At 49.7% G+C, this 19,159-nt stretch overlaps 1 protein-coding gene across 3 annotated transcripts in view; it reads right to left on the bottom strand.

Annotated features, from left to right (window-relative positions):
- Positions 1-19,159, bottom strand: part of ZNF395 (zinc finger protein 395) — a 52,111-nt gene that overhangs the window by 22,804 nt on the left and 10,148 nt on the right. For 2 of the 3 annotated variants that reach the window (XM_048845840.2, XM_048845839.2), the window contains exons 2-6: positions 13,228-13,485; positions 8,365-8,624; positions 6,325-6,437; positions 1,707-1,942; positions 771-871 (exon numbers count right to left, since the gene is read on the bottom strand). In XM_048845840.2, the coding sequence (XP_048701797.1) occupies positions 771-871; positions 1,707-1,942; positions 6,325-6,437; positions 8,365-8,624; positions 13,228-13,476 (959 nt within the window). In that variant the 5' untranslated portion in view covers positions 13,477-13,485. Of the gene's footprint in view, positions 1-770; positions 872-1,706; positions 1,943-6,324; positions 6,438-8,364; positions 8,625-13,227; positions 13,486-14,192; positions 14,358-19,159 lie in introns of those variants that run through there. The other variant, XM_048845838.2, reaches the window with a different exon arrangement.

The following is a 19,159-nucleotide window of genomic DNA, read 5'->3' as shown; positions in this document are numbered from 1 at the left end:
ACAGAGCAAGAGAGCAGGAAACATGAGGGAAGAGGGACACAGAGAAATGGGGAAGGGAGAAAAGGAAAGATGGAGAAGAGCACAGAAGGCAAGGGTTGGGGTGGGCAACGCAGCCCTGAGCTACCGTACAGGGCCCATCTCAGTGTTGTCCGAGTGGGAGAGGGGAGGGCTGGAAAGCAGGTTATGGCAGCCATTAGCCATCTGGGCCAGCAGCAATTCTCTAGCCAGGGTAGTTTCCTGCGTTCCCTACTAGCCCAAGCAGCAGGTTTAGCGAAGGTCAAGTGCAGCAGAAAATCCTTTGGCATCTGCCCTAAGCACTGGTGACAGGTACTGCACCCACAGCTCTGGAGACTGACGAGCTTTACCCACCAAACAGCCGCAGTGTGTTAGACCTGCCCCAAAGGGATTCCTCTTCAAGGATGAGAGGGAAGTTCATTCTCCAGGGCCCCTTCAACCCTTGGCCTCATTGCAGAGGCTGCGGACACATAGGGACAACAATGATGGTGGCTTTGGTGACATGGATGACTGGTGGGCACTGGACTGAGAACTTCCAAACGCATTTCATACAGGCCAGGGCAGTACCAGTTTGATACCCAATATATCCTCAATTGGGAGACTATGTCCTGCCTTTCCGAGGGATAATCTCAATGATCTGCCAAATCTTTTCCGACTTTTAATTCTGTGAGCCTCTGAAATTCCTTCTTCCTTCTGCCCCCAGCCCCTCAGACCCTGCTTGGGTTCTGCAGGTTAATCGCCATTCAAGGTCTTACCCAAGGTGCTGGGTCTTGATGTGACGCTTGATACCGACAATGGATCGCAGTACTTTACCACAGTTTGGCCACAGGCACTTGTACATCACCTTCACCGAGTTCTAGGAAAAAGACAGCCCCACGTCACGGAAAGGTTACACCCCAGCCCTGCTCCGAAGGGACAGAAACAGCCCCAGAGAATTAAGATTCACTCAGGATCACTGAAAACAGTCTGCATGATGCTGCCGTTTTGTCCCATCCACCCCACACACATTCCTGGGCCTCCCTGGCCCTCTCAAGGTGCCAGTTCACGAGGTGCCAAGTTTCAGCCAGACACAAGGAAGACTCCAGTTATCTGGATTTATTTCTGCCCTCTCATCCTGCCTGTTTCTCCCTCTCTGCTCCTCTTTCTCTTGCCCTAAAGTTGACTTGTCTCCCATACATTATTTTCCCCCTCCCCCAGCCCCTTTGACGATCAGTGCGCCTGCTCCACCTGGCCCATGTGGACAGAGGGGGGAACTGAGCCGAGAAAGAGCTCCATGCATGGAACGGAGTACTCCCCAACCTGCCCCGGCTCCCTGCTCTGGTCATAGATATCAGGCAGAGTGGGAAATGCTGATGAGTAAAGGACAGGAGTGAATGGGAGCAGGGAGAACTCTGGAGCCACTAGCAGGATCTGGGGAGATGGCAGGCAACTGACCCTTGGGCTACTGTCTCTTCTTCCCCGCCAATCCCCTTTGCATTCCTGGGGTCTCTTCCCTTCTCCCATCCCCAGCACCCCTTCTGCTCTGGGATCTCAAGGTGAAGCTTGCCAAGGGTTAGTAAGAGGCACTTTGCTTCCACTCTCTCCTGCTAGCTTCAGAGACAGAGTGAAACTTACCAACACCTTGTCAGTTTCACCAGGCAGCAGATCCCATGACTGAGAGTTCACAGCCCAGTTCCCCCTGCCCTCGGTACCTTTCTCTTTCTTGGGGCAGGCTCATCGAGAAGAAAGGGATCCGAGTCTGTCTCAAAGCCATCGTCGGCCTGCGGGGAGCTCAAGGCCTCACTCGAGTACTTGGGGCTGGCTTCGGGATGCGGGGGTGACGGGGTGGAGATGTCGCTTCCGCCACTCCAGTGACCACTGGTGGTGCTGCTGCCACTGTCTGAAACGTCGCCGCTCTCCTTCCAGGCGTCGCAGGCTGCCTGGGACGCTGAGCCGGGGGGGGAGAGGAGAAGGGAACAGACATGAAAACCGACAGGTACGAACACAGCTCCTGCCTGCGGGACGCGGCAGCTCTGCTCCCAGCCCCCTGCCCCCCCTCTCCAGTCAGTCTGTTCGGTTACCTTCATCTCGATCAACACCCAGGACCAAATCGCGGACCTCTGGAGCTAGGAGCATCTGTCTCTACAGCTCTACCGAGCGCCAGGCCCTGTAACACTCCCATCCGCTGTGGATCAGGCACGGTGGGGAGACACATAACGCGCTTCCCCCTGGGTTACGGCGCCATTAAGGATGGCGTGGATGCAACCAGAACAGAGACCTTTGGCCCAAAACTTAAACCACAGGCTTCAGGATCAAAACAACGTGTGTAACCTTTACCTTCTCCCCGCTGCACAGGGCTGCGAGCCAGGAGCCCTGGATTCTATACCCAGCTCTACCAACGATTCTCTGCGTGGCCCGGTGCCTCCCTCTGCCTTCGCGTCTCCTTCCGTAAAATGCAGCTAATGCTGCCTACCTCATTTAATCACAGCCGCAAAGCATTTTGAGAGCCCTGGATGGAAGATGTCAGAGAAGAGCAGAGAATCTTCCTCCTCCTTCTCCCAACAGTTCTGCAGCTACAGGTTTTGGCCAGGGTGGCAACAGGAGGGCTGAAATACCACGACAAAGCCTCTCTCACACCATCACTGGCCAGCCAGACCTGGGAATCTGGTTTGGCATGGACATTTACTCCCCCAGGAACCAAAAGCCTCCATCGACCTGAAGACAAACTTTTCCCCAGATGGCACAGAGGGCTGATTATATGGACTCTTGCAGCGTCTTTTTCAGTTCAGGGCCCGGAGGCTGCTGGGCTGTTCAGCGATACACAGCTGCTCTCTAGGGGAATGCGCTTTATAACGTGGGACACTGGCGTAGCTGCCCTGAACGCACCCCCACCTTGGAAGAGCTTAGCTGTGCCTTTAGTGACGCATGGTCTGAATGCAAGTTCATTTATTCCGCTTTAACCCGGTTTCCATGTCCAAGCGTTCCGGACAGGGCTGCGGCAGAAACTCACAGGCCTAGCCCCTCGAGGACTTGCCTGTTGCTAGCTAGAGCCAAGTCTGCGTGCAGAGAATGAGCTAGTTGCAGGACATGCAGATTTCCCACAGCTGCAGACATCTATTTTTAACCACCTGTATCCACTTGACTACTTGGGAATGGAGCCGCGGCTAAAAAAAAGGAGCCGGGCCACTCTGTGCTCCCATGCCTGTGGCTCCCAGAATAGGTCCTGCCGCTCTATCGTACATGGCAGCTGCGGGCAGGGTTACGCTCTCCTCTCTCTCTCTCGAGAAATATACATGGCCTCCCAGCTTGGCCAGCCGTTCCGCAAGACCGCATTAAAGCGGCTGTCCCAAAGCACCCTGCTCACGGAGCCCCACAGCTTCTGAACAGCCAGCACTCCCATGTGCAGACTCTTTTGGAAAGCCAGTCCCCCCCACCCCCCAATTCTTAGTTGGTTCATCCCAATCTGTTAGGCCTGATAATTAGAACAAACAATTCCAAATAAATAAGAGGAGGAGGGGGCCAGCCTGAAGAGCCATCTCCCAATTAAAACAGGGGCTCCCGGCACTCATAACTCAGGCTTTCCAGGAGGAATTCAACACATTAAGCTACACTATCCTCCCAGCCGCATGCTGCTCACGACACCCAGACCCACTTACGCAGGGATTTGTATCAAAAGCCCAGTAAAGGTCCCTCTGCAGGAGATACACAGAATATGATCTGCTGCTGTCCAACACATGCCATGGGACACTTATGCAGAACGGCCATGTCCCTGGCATTTTTCCCCTTTGTAATATTATAAACGGGATCCGGACCTCATGTTCTCCTGACAGACACCAGCATGAGCGAGGTCAGAACCAGACCCTGTGCATTTCTCTGAAGTAGGGAAGGGTTTAAAAAGGTTACTTTACAGAAGTTTTGGATCGAAAATATGAAAAAACAAAATTAACAAGCCCAGTAGGAATATTTAAAATAAAAGCCGGTGCTCATACAATAAAATGCCTTTCAGTCATAGACCATATTGCACAGACCTGGAACCTGAGGTGCAGAGGGTTATGTGACTTGCTAAGGAGCTGGGAATTAGACTCAAGTCTAATCAAGAAGCTAACAGCTGTCAGTATTCTGGATCCCTCTCAGTCAGGATGGGCCAGGGCATGGGTCAGACATAGCACCTGGTAAATGGCCTCCTCCCGCTCACTGACAGGGGAATTCCAGCCAGTCAGCTGGCTGCACCTCTCTGCTGCATTTGACTCACTTGCCATTCGTCACCAAAGACACTTCTCCAGCCTCCAAGAAGTTGCAAAGGTGCCTGGAAACACTTGAAAATGGCTCAAGTCCTTCCTCTCAGACTGAGCTCACACGGTCATCACGGACCCCTCCAACCTCCCCACCCCTGCAGTCTCAATCCTCTCCCGCATTTTATTCCAGGTCTACAGGATGCTGCTGGGAAAATGCAGGCTGAATGCACAGACACCGCCCAGCTCTACAGCCAATGCAATCGGCACCATCTCCCAGCACTTAGCTACAATTAGCAGCTGGATGGAAAGCAGCAGCCTCGAACTGAGCCCTGGCAAGACTACGGTGATGCTAGGAGGAAGAGGGAAGCACTTTAAAGAACTTGCTTCTTCTGCTTCGAGGGCACCTGCTCTCAGATTGTTAAGGCTGTCCACAGCCTTGGGTCCTTTGAGAGTCTTCAGCTCAGCTGGAACCCGAAATAGCCACGACAGCAAACACTGCCCACATCCATCTCTGACAGGCCAGAAGATCACATCCCATCCTATCGGGCACAGCCTGGCAGCGTCCACGCTAACCCTTCAGGTTCCATCACTGCTATTCCTTAGGTCTAGGAATGATAACCTGGAAGAGCTCCAGCTAATACAGCCCATGTGCTTAGTAACAAAGGTCGCCATGAGGAACCTGGTACACCAACTCCTCACAAATATGGAGCTCAGTTTCGAGGTCTCTGTCCTGATATTCCAACACCCTATGAGACTGGCCCCATCACCCTGGGAGATTGCTCTCCCTCTGCAGGCAGGCTGTCCCACGACAGCTACATGCCATGGAGCAATGTAACCGTTGACTTGCACCTGTCCACGCTAGGAGCACTTTACCAACAGAGGCACATGCCCACTCCCGATTAGCCAGACAGCAGAGGGGACATGGATTTTATTTGGATACTCGAGAGGGCAAAAGCCATTCAGCCATTCACCAGCACACTGGCCTCGCCCATGGGGCTCATCCTCCTCTTCCTCACAGTCCCGACCAGGACTCTGCTCTGCCCCGCCAAAACCGCAGGCTTCCCTGCACCTGGTGTCTGCAGGGATCGGGTGCCACCGGCCCTTCGGCAGCACAGGGAGCCCTCTGCCGCTTCGCTGTCACAGCCCTGCTCACTCACTCCCGTCACAGTGGGGCGGCAGAGGGCTCCCCGAGCTGCCACAGGAACCATTCAGCAGCAGCGTGGCCTCCCCCGCGGCTGGGGTCTCCTCTTGCCCCCCCCCCTCCCCCTCACAGTCCTGGCTGGGGGTCTGTGCTCTCTTACCCAAACCTCCCCATTATCTGACCCCCTTCCTCGTCCCCCACCATCAGGTCGGTGGGGGGCAAGGAAGGGCTTCAGATAATGCAGAGGTTCAGACAACAGGGTTTCGGGTACATGGCAGCATACTGTACTCTACTGCTACAGCGCTCCCAGTGTGGACGCAGCCTCTACCAGCAAACCTGGGCTTTTACCAGCCTGGTTTATTCCAGCTGCCCCACACCGGGAAGAGGGCAGGTCTGCCAGAACAATGCGTCTACACGAGGGGCTTCTGCTGGCACAGCGACATCGGGCAGAGGATGTCCCCTCACCAACACAGCTGTGCAGGCAGAGTTCTGTACGTACCCACAGCCGTCGAGTCCCCACCATTCATTCCTTCACCAGCACAGACAGAGAACATCTCCAGCCACATTCTCGATCCGGAGATACATTAGAATGGGTCAGACAACTGACTTCCCGCCCAGTGGCTTATCCACTGCAGCACGGGGCCTCTCTATGTACCTGACCCCAAAGGCTGGCTCCAGTCTGCGGCAGAGTTTCATGGTGAGGGCGACATCACCAGCAGAGAGCATGCTGGGACACCAGAGTGTGCAACGAGACGGACGTGGCAGTCAGACAGCAATCTGTTCACATTGCACTTGGGGCTCTGGTTACCTGGGAAAACTTATTGTTTGAGGTGAGCAGTTTTCCCCTCCTTCTTCGGGGGCACCACAAAAGCAATTTAATTCAGCCTCCAGTTGCTGCAATACAAAGGCAGGCAGGTTTGGGACCCCAGCGTCCAGCTGCACAGTCGGACTTACCCGGCATGCTGCTTTCACGGCTGGGCGGGCTCTGCACCACAGGGCTGCAGGACAAGCTAGTCAGCACCATAGCTGCCATCATCTCGTCCATTTCCACAGCAGCATCGGACTTCCTGCGCCAGGAGACAGAGAACCATTAACGACTTCAGTGGGGGAGGGGAAGGCAGATATTCAGGAGACAAGGCGAGGATTCTATTTCAAAGACTCCATATAATCAAAAGGGCCATGGGAGCAAACACAGAGCCCAAAGGTGTTACACTTGGGGCTGATTGGACCCACGGGGTTCTAATGATCATTGCTGCCTTTGGGTACCTCCTTCCTTTCTACAGGACCCCAGCGTGCCTTCCTGTATATAGAAAGCACAGCACCCATGCGAGAGCCTTATGCTGACGGCTAGGATGGGGACTGGGTGGAGAAATGCTACCTGCTGCATCCGCCCCCGCAGGAAGGGAGCTTCTGGCAATGAGACAGGAGACCCTCAAGAGAAGACATTTCCTTGAGGCTGCTCTTTAACAGTGGCTGCAGCTTCTCGGTGGCCTGGCCCTGAGCTCCCCATCTCTGCCAGGACTCGCTCCCCCAGTCCCCTGTGGCAGCAAGGCCGGCCTGTGGATCTCGACTCACTCTGTTACCCATCTGGAGTCAAGCCCAGATCCTAAGAGGAATTTAGATGCCTAAAGATGGCAAGAGACATCCAGTGGGATTTTCAAAAGTGCCTCCCAGTGCATCTTTAACCACCTAAATACCTTTAAAAATCCAGCCCTGAGTCCGAGGTGTCTGTCCCTCCCCCAGAACCCCAGCAAAGCGAGCACCTGGGTGGGGACACTGCCTACTCACAGCACGAGCTATACCGCTGCTCCCAAACTCATGCTTATGAAGGCATCAGTGCAGCACAGACCAGGGAACAGAGGCTGGGGCTCGGGAGAGACCTTTGTATTTAACGGTTTAAGTGGAAGTCAAAATTGAGGATTATTGTAGAGGTACGTGAACAGTGGCTCTGGGGGTAAGAACTGCTCCACAAAATGACTAGGGCCTCTGTTTAAATTATCAGGCATTTACACAACCACTGTAGCAACATGTTGCCCCTAGCGCCACAGAGAGGCCAGGGTTCAGAAAACAATCCAGCTGTCTACGGTTAGCGGCGGCTAACTTCCTCTGCTTCCAAGAGGTTCCCTTGAAAGTCACCCATCCAACCACTGATCAGACCTGAACCTGCTTAGCTTCCCAGTCCTAAAGTGTTCACACACTGAGGCTGCATGGCTCACCACATCTCTCTTTCCCCCTGTAACCTCTCCCCACTCTGCTGTCCCCGGGGCCAAACAGGACCAGAGCGATTTTTAACTTGCAACTAGGGAAGTTTGCTTTAAAAGAGAACATTTTTTTTCTCCTAAACCACCATAAAAATATCCTCTTAATCCTAAATTCAACAGCACTCTGGATAATCCACCCTTTGGAGAGGCTGACACAGTATGTCACAATGACGTGGTCTCATCTCGCGTAGGAACAAGGCAGAGGTGGGAGACGGTTCATTTCTCATCACACACTGAAACAAACAGCATTTTACTGCTCTGGGTAAACAAACACTAAGGACCATTCTAGAATTAACGCCTCTGCATTATTTTGAGCTTCCAGTGCAATCTAACAGCTCCTCTGCAGACTCCTGCTAGATTTTTACTACGTCCTCCCAACCCAGGGGACTTTGTTTCTATTTTAGCCATAGTGACACTGAGCAGAACCAGAATTCAGCATCTCACATTTTATGTAGCCACTGTTTCCAGAAATATGCTTTATACTACAGGATTCCAGGGCATTTTATAAACTATACACAGGGATCATTTCACCCCCGCATGGAAATGCGGCCACCTCTGCAGTAGAATCCAGCCGCTATTAAACAGCTCTCAGCAACACTACATACTAGTTTAGAACAGAAAGAGAAGAGGGATTCTGTAAGCAATCAGTGCGCAAACCCAGCTGTTGAACCAGGCAAGATGAACCAGAATCAGTCTCCAAAGCTAAAAGCACCAAGCAGCCAAGGACACATACCTTTTAGGTACATCGATATTCCTAGAAACCGATCTCTGAACTGATCCATTGGCAGGACTATGGTCCATCGCAGTGGCAGGACTATGGTCCATCGGAAGGGTAGGGGGCGGCGATCTTTGCATCTGAGCCAGTCTCACATCCTCTGTCTTCCAGCAGGTGTGCAGTCCCTGCTCAAGGAGCAGCACCTTCACCTCATCACTCAGCTGACTGTGTTGCTCTACCAGGCCAGTGCACTCCTGCCCGTTATAGGTGACGTAAACCTACGTGAGGACAAGTCACAGCTGGTCAGTGTTACTCTCCATCCTTTAAACAAAATCCAGCCAAAACTCACCTGCCCTGTCTCTGAGCACCCTCCTGTGCAAAGCCCCAGTTGCAAGGATTCCATCACCGGGAATAGCATAAAGCCAGGGTTTTTCCTTTCCACCAGTTCAGCACCCCTATCCTGCACCACCACTCTGAGTGAAACAGTATTAGCAATTGTCACCCATCTCAGGACTTTCTCCACTTGCCTGTTGGGACTCAAGGGTCCCCCCTCAATATATGGTCATGGCTGATGCAACAGAGCTGCAGCAGGATATCACTCCATGTGATCAGCAGCGTTAACACAGGGACTCCCCAAGGGGGTAAATACAAAGGCAGTGGCACTCCTCAGAGACCCTGTGGAATAACGAAGAACTGGAATGCTCCCACTGAACCCAATGGAAGTTTTGTTGATTTGAATGGGAGCAAAATTGGGCCCCAGCAGGTCAGATTTCAGCCAAATTTAGGTTTTTGCAACAACAAAGTTTTATAAAACTTACTAGCAACATTCCCATGAAATTAAAAAAACTCAACAATATTGCAGTACTGTGCTGGGGCATGAGACCAGGAAAGGAAAACAGACTAGAAACAAACAATAAAACTGACAAGTCTGCTTTCAGTTGCCAGACTGAGTGAAATCTAAAATGCAAGGCCAGGAGAAATGATGAAAGTCAGTTAGATTTCTTTACTTCTCAATTTCAACTTTTGAAGATGTTATTAGAAACATGGGAGAGGATTTTGATTAAAAAGGATTTTCAACTTGAACAAGGTCCCTTTAAACTCTGCTGGACAAAGGTGTGTGGAATACAGTGTAAAACACAACTTCCCAGGGCTAGAGGAGATTTACAAAGAAATTGTCTGAATCCCTTCATTTCAAGCATAGAAACATTGTAAGGACCATACACACATACCATTGCCCTCTACTGGTTGCACTCAGAACTGCTCAGCTGTGTGTCAGGCCATATATTGCTAAAAGGAGATTCTTGATTAGCCCAAGTATCAGGAGGAGCCCGAGCCTTTAGGGTGTCTAACCCCCATAATTACCAAGAAGTTCCAACTGGCCGTGTTATTCAAAGCATCAGTGACAACCATGCTGTCCTACAAGGGCATGGATTTTTCATAATGCAAAGCCAAACTTCAGTACAAAATGGACAGAGTGAACAGCTGGGTGCATTCAGTACAGAAACACACAGAAAAGAAAGTGGAGGATATAATGCTTGAAGAGACTCCTTAGCAGGGATGGTGGTAACTGGCCCTTTAACAGTCAGAGCAGGACTGCAGGAGTGTGGAGACCCTCCCCCCCCACCCCATTTACAGGGTGGCATTCTTGTAGAACCTCCACTATACAACCCCAGAGCAAAATTCATGGCAGGTGTAAGTGGGCACAACTGCATGGAAGTCAATGGAGTTATACTTGCTTAGGCCAGCAATAAATTTGACCCTTCTAGTCTAATTTTCATTTGCGGGAGGGGGGGAAGGGGGGGGGCACAGAGGAAGGAAAATGTACTCTAGCTTCCCCTGTCAACTATCCTCTTAAATGACTGTGCTCTGACCCCCAAAGCAACAGACATAGTAAAAACATTCCTCCCCAAAAGGAAAGAAACCAGCCCCATCCCCTCCCCACGTCACATCCTTGGGTTTCCACTTATCATTATTTGCATTACGGTAGTGATCAGGGTCCCTTGCACTAGGTGAACAGAGCCATGAATTACCAAACAGTCCCTGCCCCAAACAGCTTACAACGGGGGGGGGGGGGGGGGTGTGTTATGACAAGACATAGCAGGTGGATGAAACAAAAAGACAGGCGGGGGAGAGAGGAGGTTTCCTTGTTTAAAAACCATCAACTCCTCAGAGGAACAGGACTGATCAACCATTTAAGGAAAGGGAAAGAAAACCCAAGAGCTGAGACATTTCTTCATTTGAGTGAGTGGACAAAACCAATGGAATATGCATCCTCCTTTGCAAGACAGGTAGAGTCTGGCAGAGAAGAGCTCTCATTCATGTCATGTCTGGTCCCCATTCTCAGCTTCTCCACAGAGGAAAGTAGAGGAAATATTCAAACGCTTCCTTTCTCTCAAAATGACAGGTTTCAGAGTAACAGCCGTGTTAGTATGTATTCGCAAAAAGAAAAGGAGGACTTGTGGCACCTTAGAGACTAACCAATTTATTTGAGCATAAGCTTTCGTGAGCTACAGCTCACTTCATCAGATGAAGCGGTCTGTAGCTCACGAAAGCTTATGCTCAAATAAATTGGTTAGTCTCTTAAGGTACCACAAGTACTCCTTTTCTTTCTCTCAGAGACACCCAATGACCTAATAGGCTGCTTCTCCTAATGTCTAAATGTGTTTTTATTAAGGTAAATATATCTGTGCTGAAATATAGCACACTTCTGCAGGTTAGCGTTCGTAGGTATTTATAGGGACATGCACTCCTATACCTAAATACCAGAGGTGACGTGTGGACAGGCCTGTATATGATGGATACATAAATGCACAGTGCTCTGAGGCAGAGAGAAAATGTCTCAGCTGACACTGGATGCAGAAACCAAAGCAGAGAAGGGATGTGATTTGCCCAAACTCAAAGAGAGCAGCTGCAGCAGTGTAGGGATTAGGACCCAGGAGCTCCTGACCACTACACCCTGCTTCTCTCCAAGAGTATCTTTGCAGACAATAAAGAACGAGGCTCCACAATGAACTACGCCAGCGGGCTCCCCAGACCTAGACAAGCACTGAGCAACAGAACACGTAAGCTCGAGCATCTGCTGAGGCTGCAAAGCAACCAAACACAACAAAGTCATCTGTCACTGGTATGTAAATACAGCACCCCACTCCCAATGACTATTTTTATGCTGCTTCTAGTGTGAAGAACAAAAAAGCCCAACACTGATGTGTACTGGAGAAAACAGCCCTCACTGTCACGGGGTTAAAAAACGTAGAGCAAAAGGAATCTGGCTTCTCTGTGAGCTTGCAGGACAGCTGTGTGTGCAAGCCAAAAAAATCAAACGAGGGCCTTATTGACACTTTGTTCCAGGCAGAACTCAGGGGCCCTGGTGGCACATCAGCAGCTGCCCCGCTCCATTCGGACAGCCACACTCCGAGACCTTTTACTATTACTTCCTAACTGTCAGGGTGGTTAAGCACTGGAACAAGTTGCCTAGGGAAGCTGGGGAATCTCCATCACTGGAGATTATTAAGAACAGGTCAGACAAACACCTGTCAGGGATGGTCTAGAATAATACTTAGTCCTGCCATGAGTGCAGGGGACTGGACTACATGAAACTATGGAGGTCCCTTCCAGTCCTACATTTCTAGGATTCTGGGAACAGTAATCATTCCTATACCACTGAAGACAGATCCAGTGCTCTGCAAAGCACCCTACCCCTAACAGTGTGCAATCTGTCTACTGTACTGACCCTCTAAGGGCCTCCACGCCCCTGAGCACAACCAGGGTGGAGGGTACTCAGCATGGGCAAGGCAAGATGCCACACATCTCTGCCTCCTCCTTATCCATGAGAGACAAGGAAGACAGGCGTGTGACCCTGGCTCTTACAGTCCCTAGTCTCTCTACTGAGGCTGCCAAAAGAAGCCAGTTAGTATCTACTGAGCTGCTGATGGAGACGCTTGTCTACTGGGAACCCACTAAACTCATTCCACACTGGCTACCCAACAGCTAGCAGATGCTAATGACTTGGTAATTACAAAGCTAGGCCAGATTTGAGCCAGCAACTCAATTGTAATCCCTGAACTAATGCAGTCAGACGCTTTCATCCCATTTCCCATCCCCTGAACCACAGAGGGCATGTCTTCACTGCAGAGTTAGCCCCTCCTGCTGGAGCAGCCCCCCCTGCAAAGCCCTACCCGGGTCAGACCCATGCGGTTGCATCCACAATGGTGCTGTAGTAGCCCGTGTGCTGGGCTGGATTTTCTAACACGATATCCCATGGCTCTCACTGGTGCATTAAACTGGGCCAACCCAATGAATTCACTCGCAGTGTATTGTGAGAGAACTTGTCTGTCCTTCCTGGGCTCCCAGGAGAGAGTGCCCTGATGAGTCTTACTGGCATCGCACCACAGCGTTACCAGAAGGCTGGTCACAGCTTCTGGCCAACTGGCAGCGTGGGAGATGGATTTCTTGGCTGGCACCTCTGTCCAAATGCTATGGAGGTACAGCAGAAATGGAGCAGGCAAACTGGGGGGTGAGGGGGCTAAGACCCAGTGACGAAGAAGGGAGGAGTTCAACAAGAAAGTACAGCCCAGGTGGCACTGTGGGATAGGACTGGAGGACTAACAGCACCCTGGCAAGCCCATGTTTTCACTGCATAGAGGGTGGTTGCCAGCTTGGAAAGTGAAATGCTAGCTCAAGCCTAAACCACCCTCAGTGATGCCTGCTAGCTTGTGTTTAGAGCACCCTCAAGCCTGGGCCAGAGGTTCTTATGTGTGGACAGAAGGGGGAGGCTACAGCCCAGGCTAGCTCTGCACTGAAGCCAGACCCACAGTGGACTGCACCCAGGTTCAAGGGATTAACACTGCCGGTCAGCACTGTACAAACAGCCTCCTTACGTACTCTTTGTCCTGGGTGGAGCTGTAAGCGGTTCAGGTTTGGGAAGCTGGGATTCGTGCTGCTCTCCTCTGCCTGCTCCGTGCACCGACCACCCTCATACGAAGCCAGGTGGGAAGACACTCTGCTGAGCTCTGCCTGCAACGTGGGGATCTGGGCCGTCCCCAGCATCCTGTCTGCCAAGGAGCTGGGCGTGGAAACACGGGCGCCCAGCAGGGAGCGCTTCCCCAGGCGCCTGGACAGCACGCTCGCCATCTTGACACTCTGTAAAGGAAAAAAAGACAGGTGCTATTACCTCCAGTGCAAAACACAAACTGCTCTGCATCTGGGGTGCTGGCGAAAGGTACTGGGCTGAGAGTGCCCTGAACTCCTCCAGCGGCACTGTCTCGTGCTCAAAACAGCGGGCTGGGAGTCAGGAGGCCTCATTTCCGTGACTGGCTCTGATGGGACACTCACTGAGCCAACCTGGCCACGTCCCTACCTCTCTGTGCTTCAGTCTCCCCCATCTGTAAAACAGAGATCACACCACTGACCACCTGCCAAATGGAAAGTGCTTCGAGATCCTTGGCTGGAAGGAACGATGCCTCCACACAAAGCGCTCGTCACAGCCCATTTCACAGCCTTTTGAAAAATCACATCCCTCCCCCTCGCTGTTATTTCTCAACCTCTTCATTGAACCTGGACCGACGTTCCTTCCCTCCCGTCCTGCACACAGTGGAAGGAGGTCCCGTGGTTAGGGCGCAAAGTGGATAAAATCAAATATTTAAAAAACAACACAGATTTATGTCAATGAAGTTTTTTTAAAAACCTTATTTAAAATTGAATTTGAAATTGAGACAAAACCCTGAACTTACAATACAGCTATTAAAATCACTGACATTAATTAAAAAAATACTGTTAAGCAGAACATCTGCTGCCAAGTTTTAAAGAAAGGGAAACCACTGAACTGGTGGGAGTCACTGACTAAGCACCTGGAACCGGAGTTTAAAGTGCTAAACCAGCTTCTGACAACAGTGGCCTCTTCCGCAGGTTCAGTGAGAGAATATATTCTTCTCCATTTATTCCACTAGTTCATTCAAAATTAAGAAACCACTTGGGAGTTGAAAAAGCAGGAAAGCTTGTTTTCCACTTCCAATCTATGAACAAAAGCAAGGTGTAAGAGGATGAGACCTACTAGTTCTAAAATTCTGAAGGATTTTGTGACCTAGAATCAATTCAATTCAGTAACTACAGAAAATACCTCCTTAGTTTTATAGTCAAAACATGTTTTAATAAACGTTTTGTCTTATCTATCATCATGTCAAAGGTAGTTATATTTAACTAAACAAATACTTTTTAAAATGTTTCTGTGCATTTTAATTTCCATCCAAATAGAGCCCAACATAAATCACAAGTAAAAGATTAATCAAAGTCTTGTAAAGTAGAAATGCATCATACACAATTTGCTAACTATTTTAAGTCTGAATAAACATAAGTTACATAACTGCTTGAATGAATGTGTATAGATACAGTGTACCATCCCGTTAGCAAAAAGCACCACCAAATTTAGTGTAAAAGCTATAGTCAATTGCAAATCAACATGTTTTAATGGTTACCAACTAATGAGAATCAACCTTTCTTTAGGAAATTAACTAAAAAGTACAAATGCAAAACAAGATTAAAATTGTTGATTTAAATCAAGGTTTTCTGTTTGCTGATTTAAATTATTATTAAAGTCAGTGATTTAAATCAATCCACCCTGTTAGAGCACTAGCTTAGGACTTGCGAGACCGGAGTTCAATTCTCTGCTCCATCAGACTTCCCATGTGACCATGAGCAAGTCAACTAGCCACTCTGTGCCTCAGTTTCCCCGTCCGCAGAAGTGCTGCCCTGCCTCACAGGGTGTTGTGAGGATACACATATTAAAGACTCTGAGGTTCTCTCATATCTACTGACGAAAAGCACTATAAATATTATTGCTATTATCGGAAGGGTGCACATGAGGGCTGAGCAGCACAGGGAGGTATATTATCACAGGGGGACACACGAGGGCTGAGCCAACACCCATGGGTATGGTACTGTGCGGTGGCCTATGAGCACTGGGCTGCAAGCACCAATTTATCTTGTTAAACCAGGAGCAGGAGCCCAGGCTTTGGCCACATCGATCATTACACGTCAGTCTCTTTGGGTGGCTGCCACCCCAGGAATATCAGTAGAGACACTTTTAAACCAATTGCATTGTCCGAGGCTAATGGGAATGCACCACGGGCAAGTTTACAGCTCCAGCAGACAGCTATGGTTTGCTCTGAGGACATTCATCAGTTGTGGCAGTATCGGATCCAGTGGGCTAAGGGGTTTTACCCTGGCTGTCAGCTCAGCTGCCACTAAATCAGGTTCTACAGTCCATCTACAGACAAAGACAAAGCCCTTTGGGGATTCAACAACGATCCACAAAGCCACATAATGCACCCAGACTGTGCTTTACAATACGTAACAGGGAAGCCCAGCAAAGCAAGAACAATTAAAGCTTAAAAAATAGACAGGAGAATCCAATGTTACTCTTACTACACCTACCACTGCATTTGCTGCAAACCATGGTTTTCTAACAGCCACCTCTGATCAGATTCCCCTCATCTGAACCTGTTTAACCTGTAACATTCCTGTGGGTGTTCCCCCCCCACCCACTGAAATGATGTTCCCAGATGGATCTTCCAAATCGACCTCATCTGCTGTTCACAGCTGTGGCCCAGCAATATTCGTGGCCCTGGAGAGCCAAACATCATGTAGAGAACAGCTAGGAAGGCTTCCCACACACAACCTGCAGCCCCTTGCTATTACAGACCTGGCCCTCCAAAAGAGACTCTGCCAGTGCACCTCAATCGGGGGCTCCCCTCAATTCCGCAACATCCACTTGCCAGTCCTGGGCACAGGGAGACAGTGGTGCCTAAAGAAACTGACAAGCTCATGAAGTGGACAAAAGTCGTCTCTCAGGATATCAAAGATCCACTTTATTCCACAAATAAATTAGTTAGTCTCTAAGGTGCCACAAGTACTCCTTTTCTTTTATTGCTCAAGTAATCCAGATTCCAATTAAGGACTCCAGATGCAGAAGAACTGTGCCCGAATGCGCCACTCCCTCCTTAGCACTATTACCTCATCTCACTCTCGCTTGTGTGTTCCTGGTTTAGGGTTCAAGTTCCCACAGGCAACACTTGGGTTTTTTTAGCCTTTGGTACCTCTACTAACCCACACAGTTAAGGTGGCAGCCAGTCCACCCAGAATACATGCAGCAGTCTCAAACCACTGGATCAAGAGAACCATGGAAATTGGTGATGGCAAAGTTCACCTGCACACTCTCTGCCAAGGCAGGGCTGTCCCCTCCAGTACCCTGTCCAGTCTAGTTTTAAATGATTTGTGCAATGGGGCTTCCACCCCTTCCTTACGGGGACTATTCCACAGGCCTATGGAGCTTTGCTCTGCAGGCCTGTGTTATAGAGGTCAGACTAGCTGATCACAATGGCCCCTTCTGGCCTTAGAACCCATGAATTCTATAGAAGTTTTGGGATATACGGCCTAAATTTTCCTGACCTAATTTCCAGCCCACTCCTCCTAGTTATATCCCCTTGGTCCGACCTAAGTAAATCCTTGGGTTTTGCAGTTACATACCTCTACATTGCCAAAAGACACATACTTAACCCTTTCAGCCTCCCCAGCCCAGTGACCGCTTTTGCTGCTCTTTCCTGAATTCCCATCCATTTGCCAATGTTTTTCTGGCCGGGTGGTGCCCAAAACTGCAGACAGTCCACAAGGTGAGCGCCCACCAGACCCGTCAAGAGAGAAACGATCACCTTCAGAAACATCACATTAGGGCTGGCACTTCTGCATCCTTCAGGAATTCCTTTCCTCTCCCTTCCCTACCTGGGAGGAACAGGCGTTTCAGCCAGATGCGTTTTCCAGGGTGGGATTCCTCTCACACGCTCATTGGGTGCTGCCAGTCCAGTAGATTCTCTCCCTGATGATGAATGCAGCATTCCGGCACTGGACTATAATCAATAACTAAATGTGTAGTTCCCTCCTAAAGGCCGTTTCTTCCCTTGATCTCTGTGCAAAACCAGCCACTAACACCAGTGAGCATGCACACATTCCTAGACTTTAAAGCCAGAAGGGATCTGACCTCCTGTATAACATAGGCCAGAGAAGATTCCCTCTGCACTGCAGTAAATATGTATTTTTGGATGTGCACCATGGCCCACAGACCATAATTAAACACAACGCTTGACCCACAAGTCCCAATGAATTTGACACCTTGGCCAAGACTCTAGTCAGACTAGGACACAAAGTTCCAACTATCCTCCTACACCACTGAAACAGGTGGATTGGTCTTAGCATGCAGAGGGAGAATCAGTGTTCTAATGTAACTGAAGCTTTAAATCCACTGTCAAAAGCTTATTCTTTCACAAAGATTCACACTGTTCCCCTTGAAGTCAACAGGCATTTTGGCCACAACCTTCAGCGGGAACATGATCAAACCCTCAAAAAGGGCAATTAAATCTAAACTGTGTCATTACCGCCCCCTCCCTGCAAGGCAATGTTGGCTCAACAATTTAAACTTGTTTAATAATCATAAAAAAAAAGGAGGGGGGGAAATCTAGAACTCAAGAAAAATAAAAGTGCAAAAAAAAAATACATTTCTCAGGGTTGTGCCTTTAGGACTTAAGAGAACAGATGATAGGAGGAAAGAAAATAATAAAGGAGAAAGAGTTACACAAAGCTCTGAGATGAAGGAAGAAAGGGAGCATGCTGTAGTGGTCAAAGCACAAGACGGGAATCCAGGAATTCCAAGAATCTAATTCCAGCTCTGACACTGACTTGCTATGTAACCTTGGGAATGTCACGTAGCTTCTCTGTGATGGTGTTCCCTCACCCATAAGCCTTGTGAAATGGGTAAGAGTCCCATTAGGATATCGGTAAAACACGTGGAATGCTGGGTTATTAATGAAGTAGCCATGTCTTACCACTCCACTTTATTTGGTTAAAGCACCATTAGGAGCATTTTTCTTCTCTCTTGGTGACATTAACACATCCACAGTAATTTTTCTTAGGCTTTTTTCTAAAATTATTTCCCCCCCCTTGAAAACAGGCAGTGATGGATTTTCCCTTTTGACTGGTGCATGTAGCAAGTACATAAAGAGAACTTCTCTGTCTGGCTTTTCCTATTCCTTTAGATTTGCATGTTTTTCTGTTGTAAAAATATGGGTTTTCCTAAGAGCAAGGAGAATTCATGCCAAGGGAGGACAGACCTTCCAAGTTTACGCATAAAGAACCAAAGAGAGAAAAAGACTGTAACATGCACTGTTCAGGGTAAACAGTGTTATAGTAATACTTAGCACTCTTCATCTTCAAAACACATTACAAAGTCACAGTGCCCTATTTTACAGATCGGGAAACTGAGGCAGAGAGTGGCAAAGTGATTAGACCAAGGACATACAGTGAGTGCGTGCCACAACTAGATTTAGAACACAGGAATCCTGACAACGCTCTCCTCTAGCCCCCCACACACAGTTCTATGCTCTATCCACTAGGCTTTGAGCGCTTGAATGGAGTAGAGAAGGGCGGCTGCAAGCAGTCAGATGGAGCTACCGGCACAGGGCCGGCCCTAACTTACAGCAGTGGAGGATAGGACGTAGGTCTGCTCCACCTACCACACTCCCTCCCGCCCGTGCCCCACCTAGTCTCTCTCTCCTTGCATCAAGCATAGGCAGCAGGGCTGCCTCCATCAGCAGGGAGTTCCCCTGCCCACAGAGAATTCTCCACCGGTTGCTTTCAGGCCACTCTGTGCGGCCTGTGCAAAGCGTCCTCGGCAGACCTGAGGACCCGACCTGAGCTAGCTCTGCTTGAGCTAGTGCACAAAACACAGAAGCGTGGACACTGCAACACAGACAGTGGCTTCCACCCAAGG

This window comes from Caretta caretta, chromosome 3 (assembly GCF_965140235.1).
Source record: "Caretta caretta isolate rCarCar2 chromosome 3, rCarCar1.hap1, whole genome shotgun sequence".
NCBI classification, from domain to species: Eukaryota; Metazoa; Chordata; order Testudines; family Cheloniidae; genus Caretta; species Caretta caretta.
Note: the sequence above shows the minus strand (reverse complement) of the source record. Positions and strands in the feature narration are given on the sequence as shown.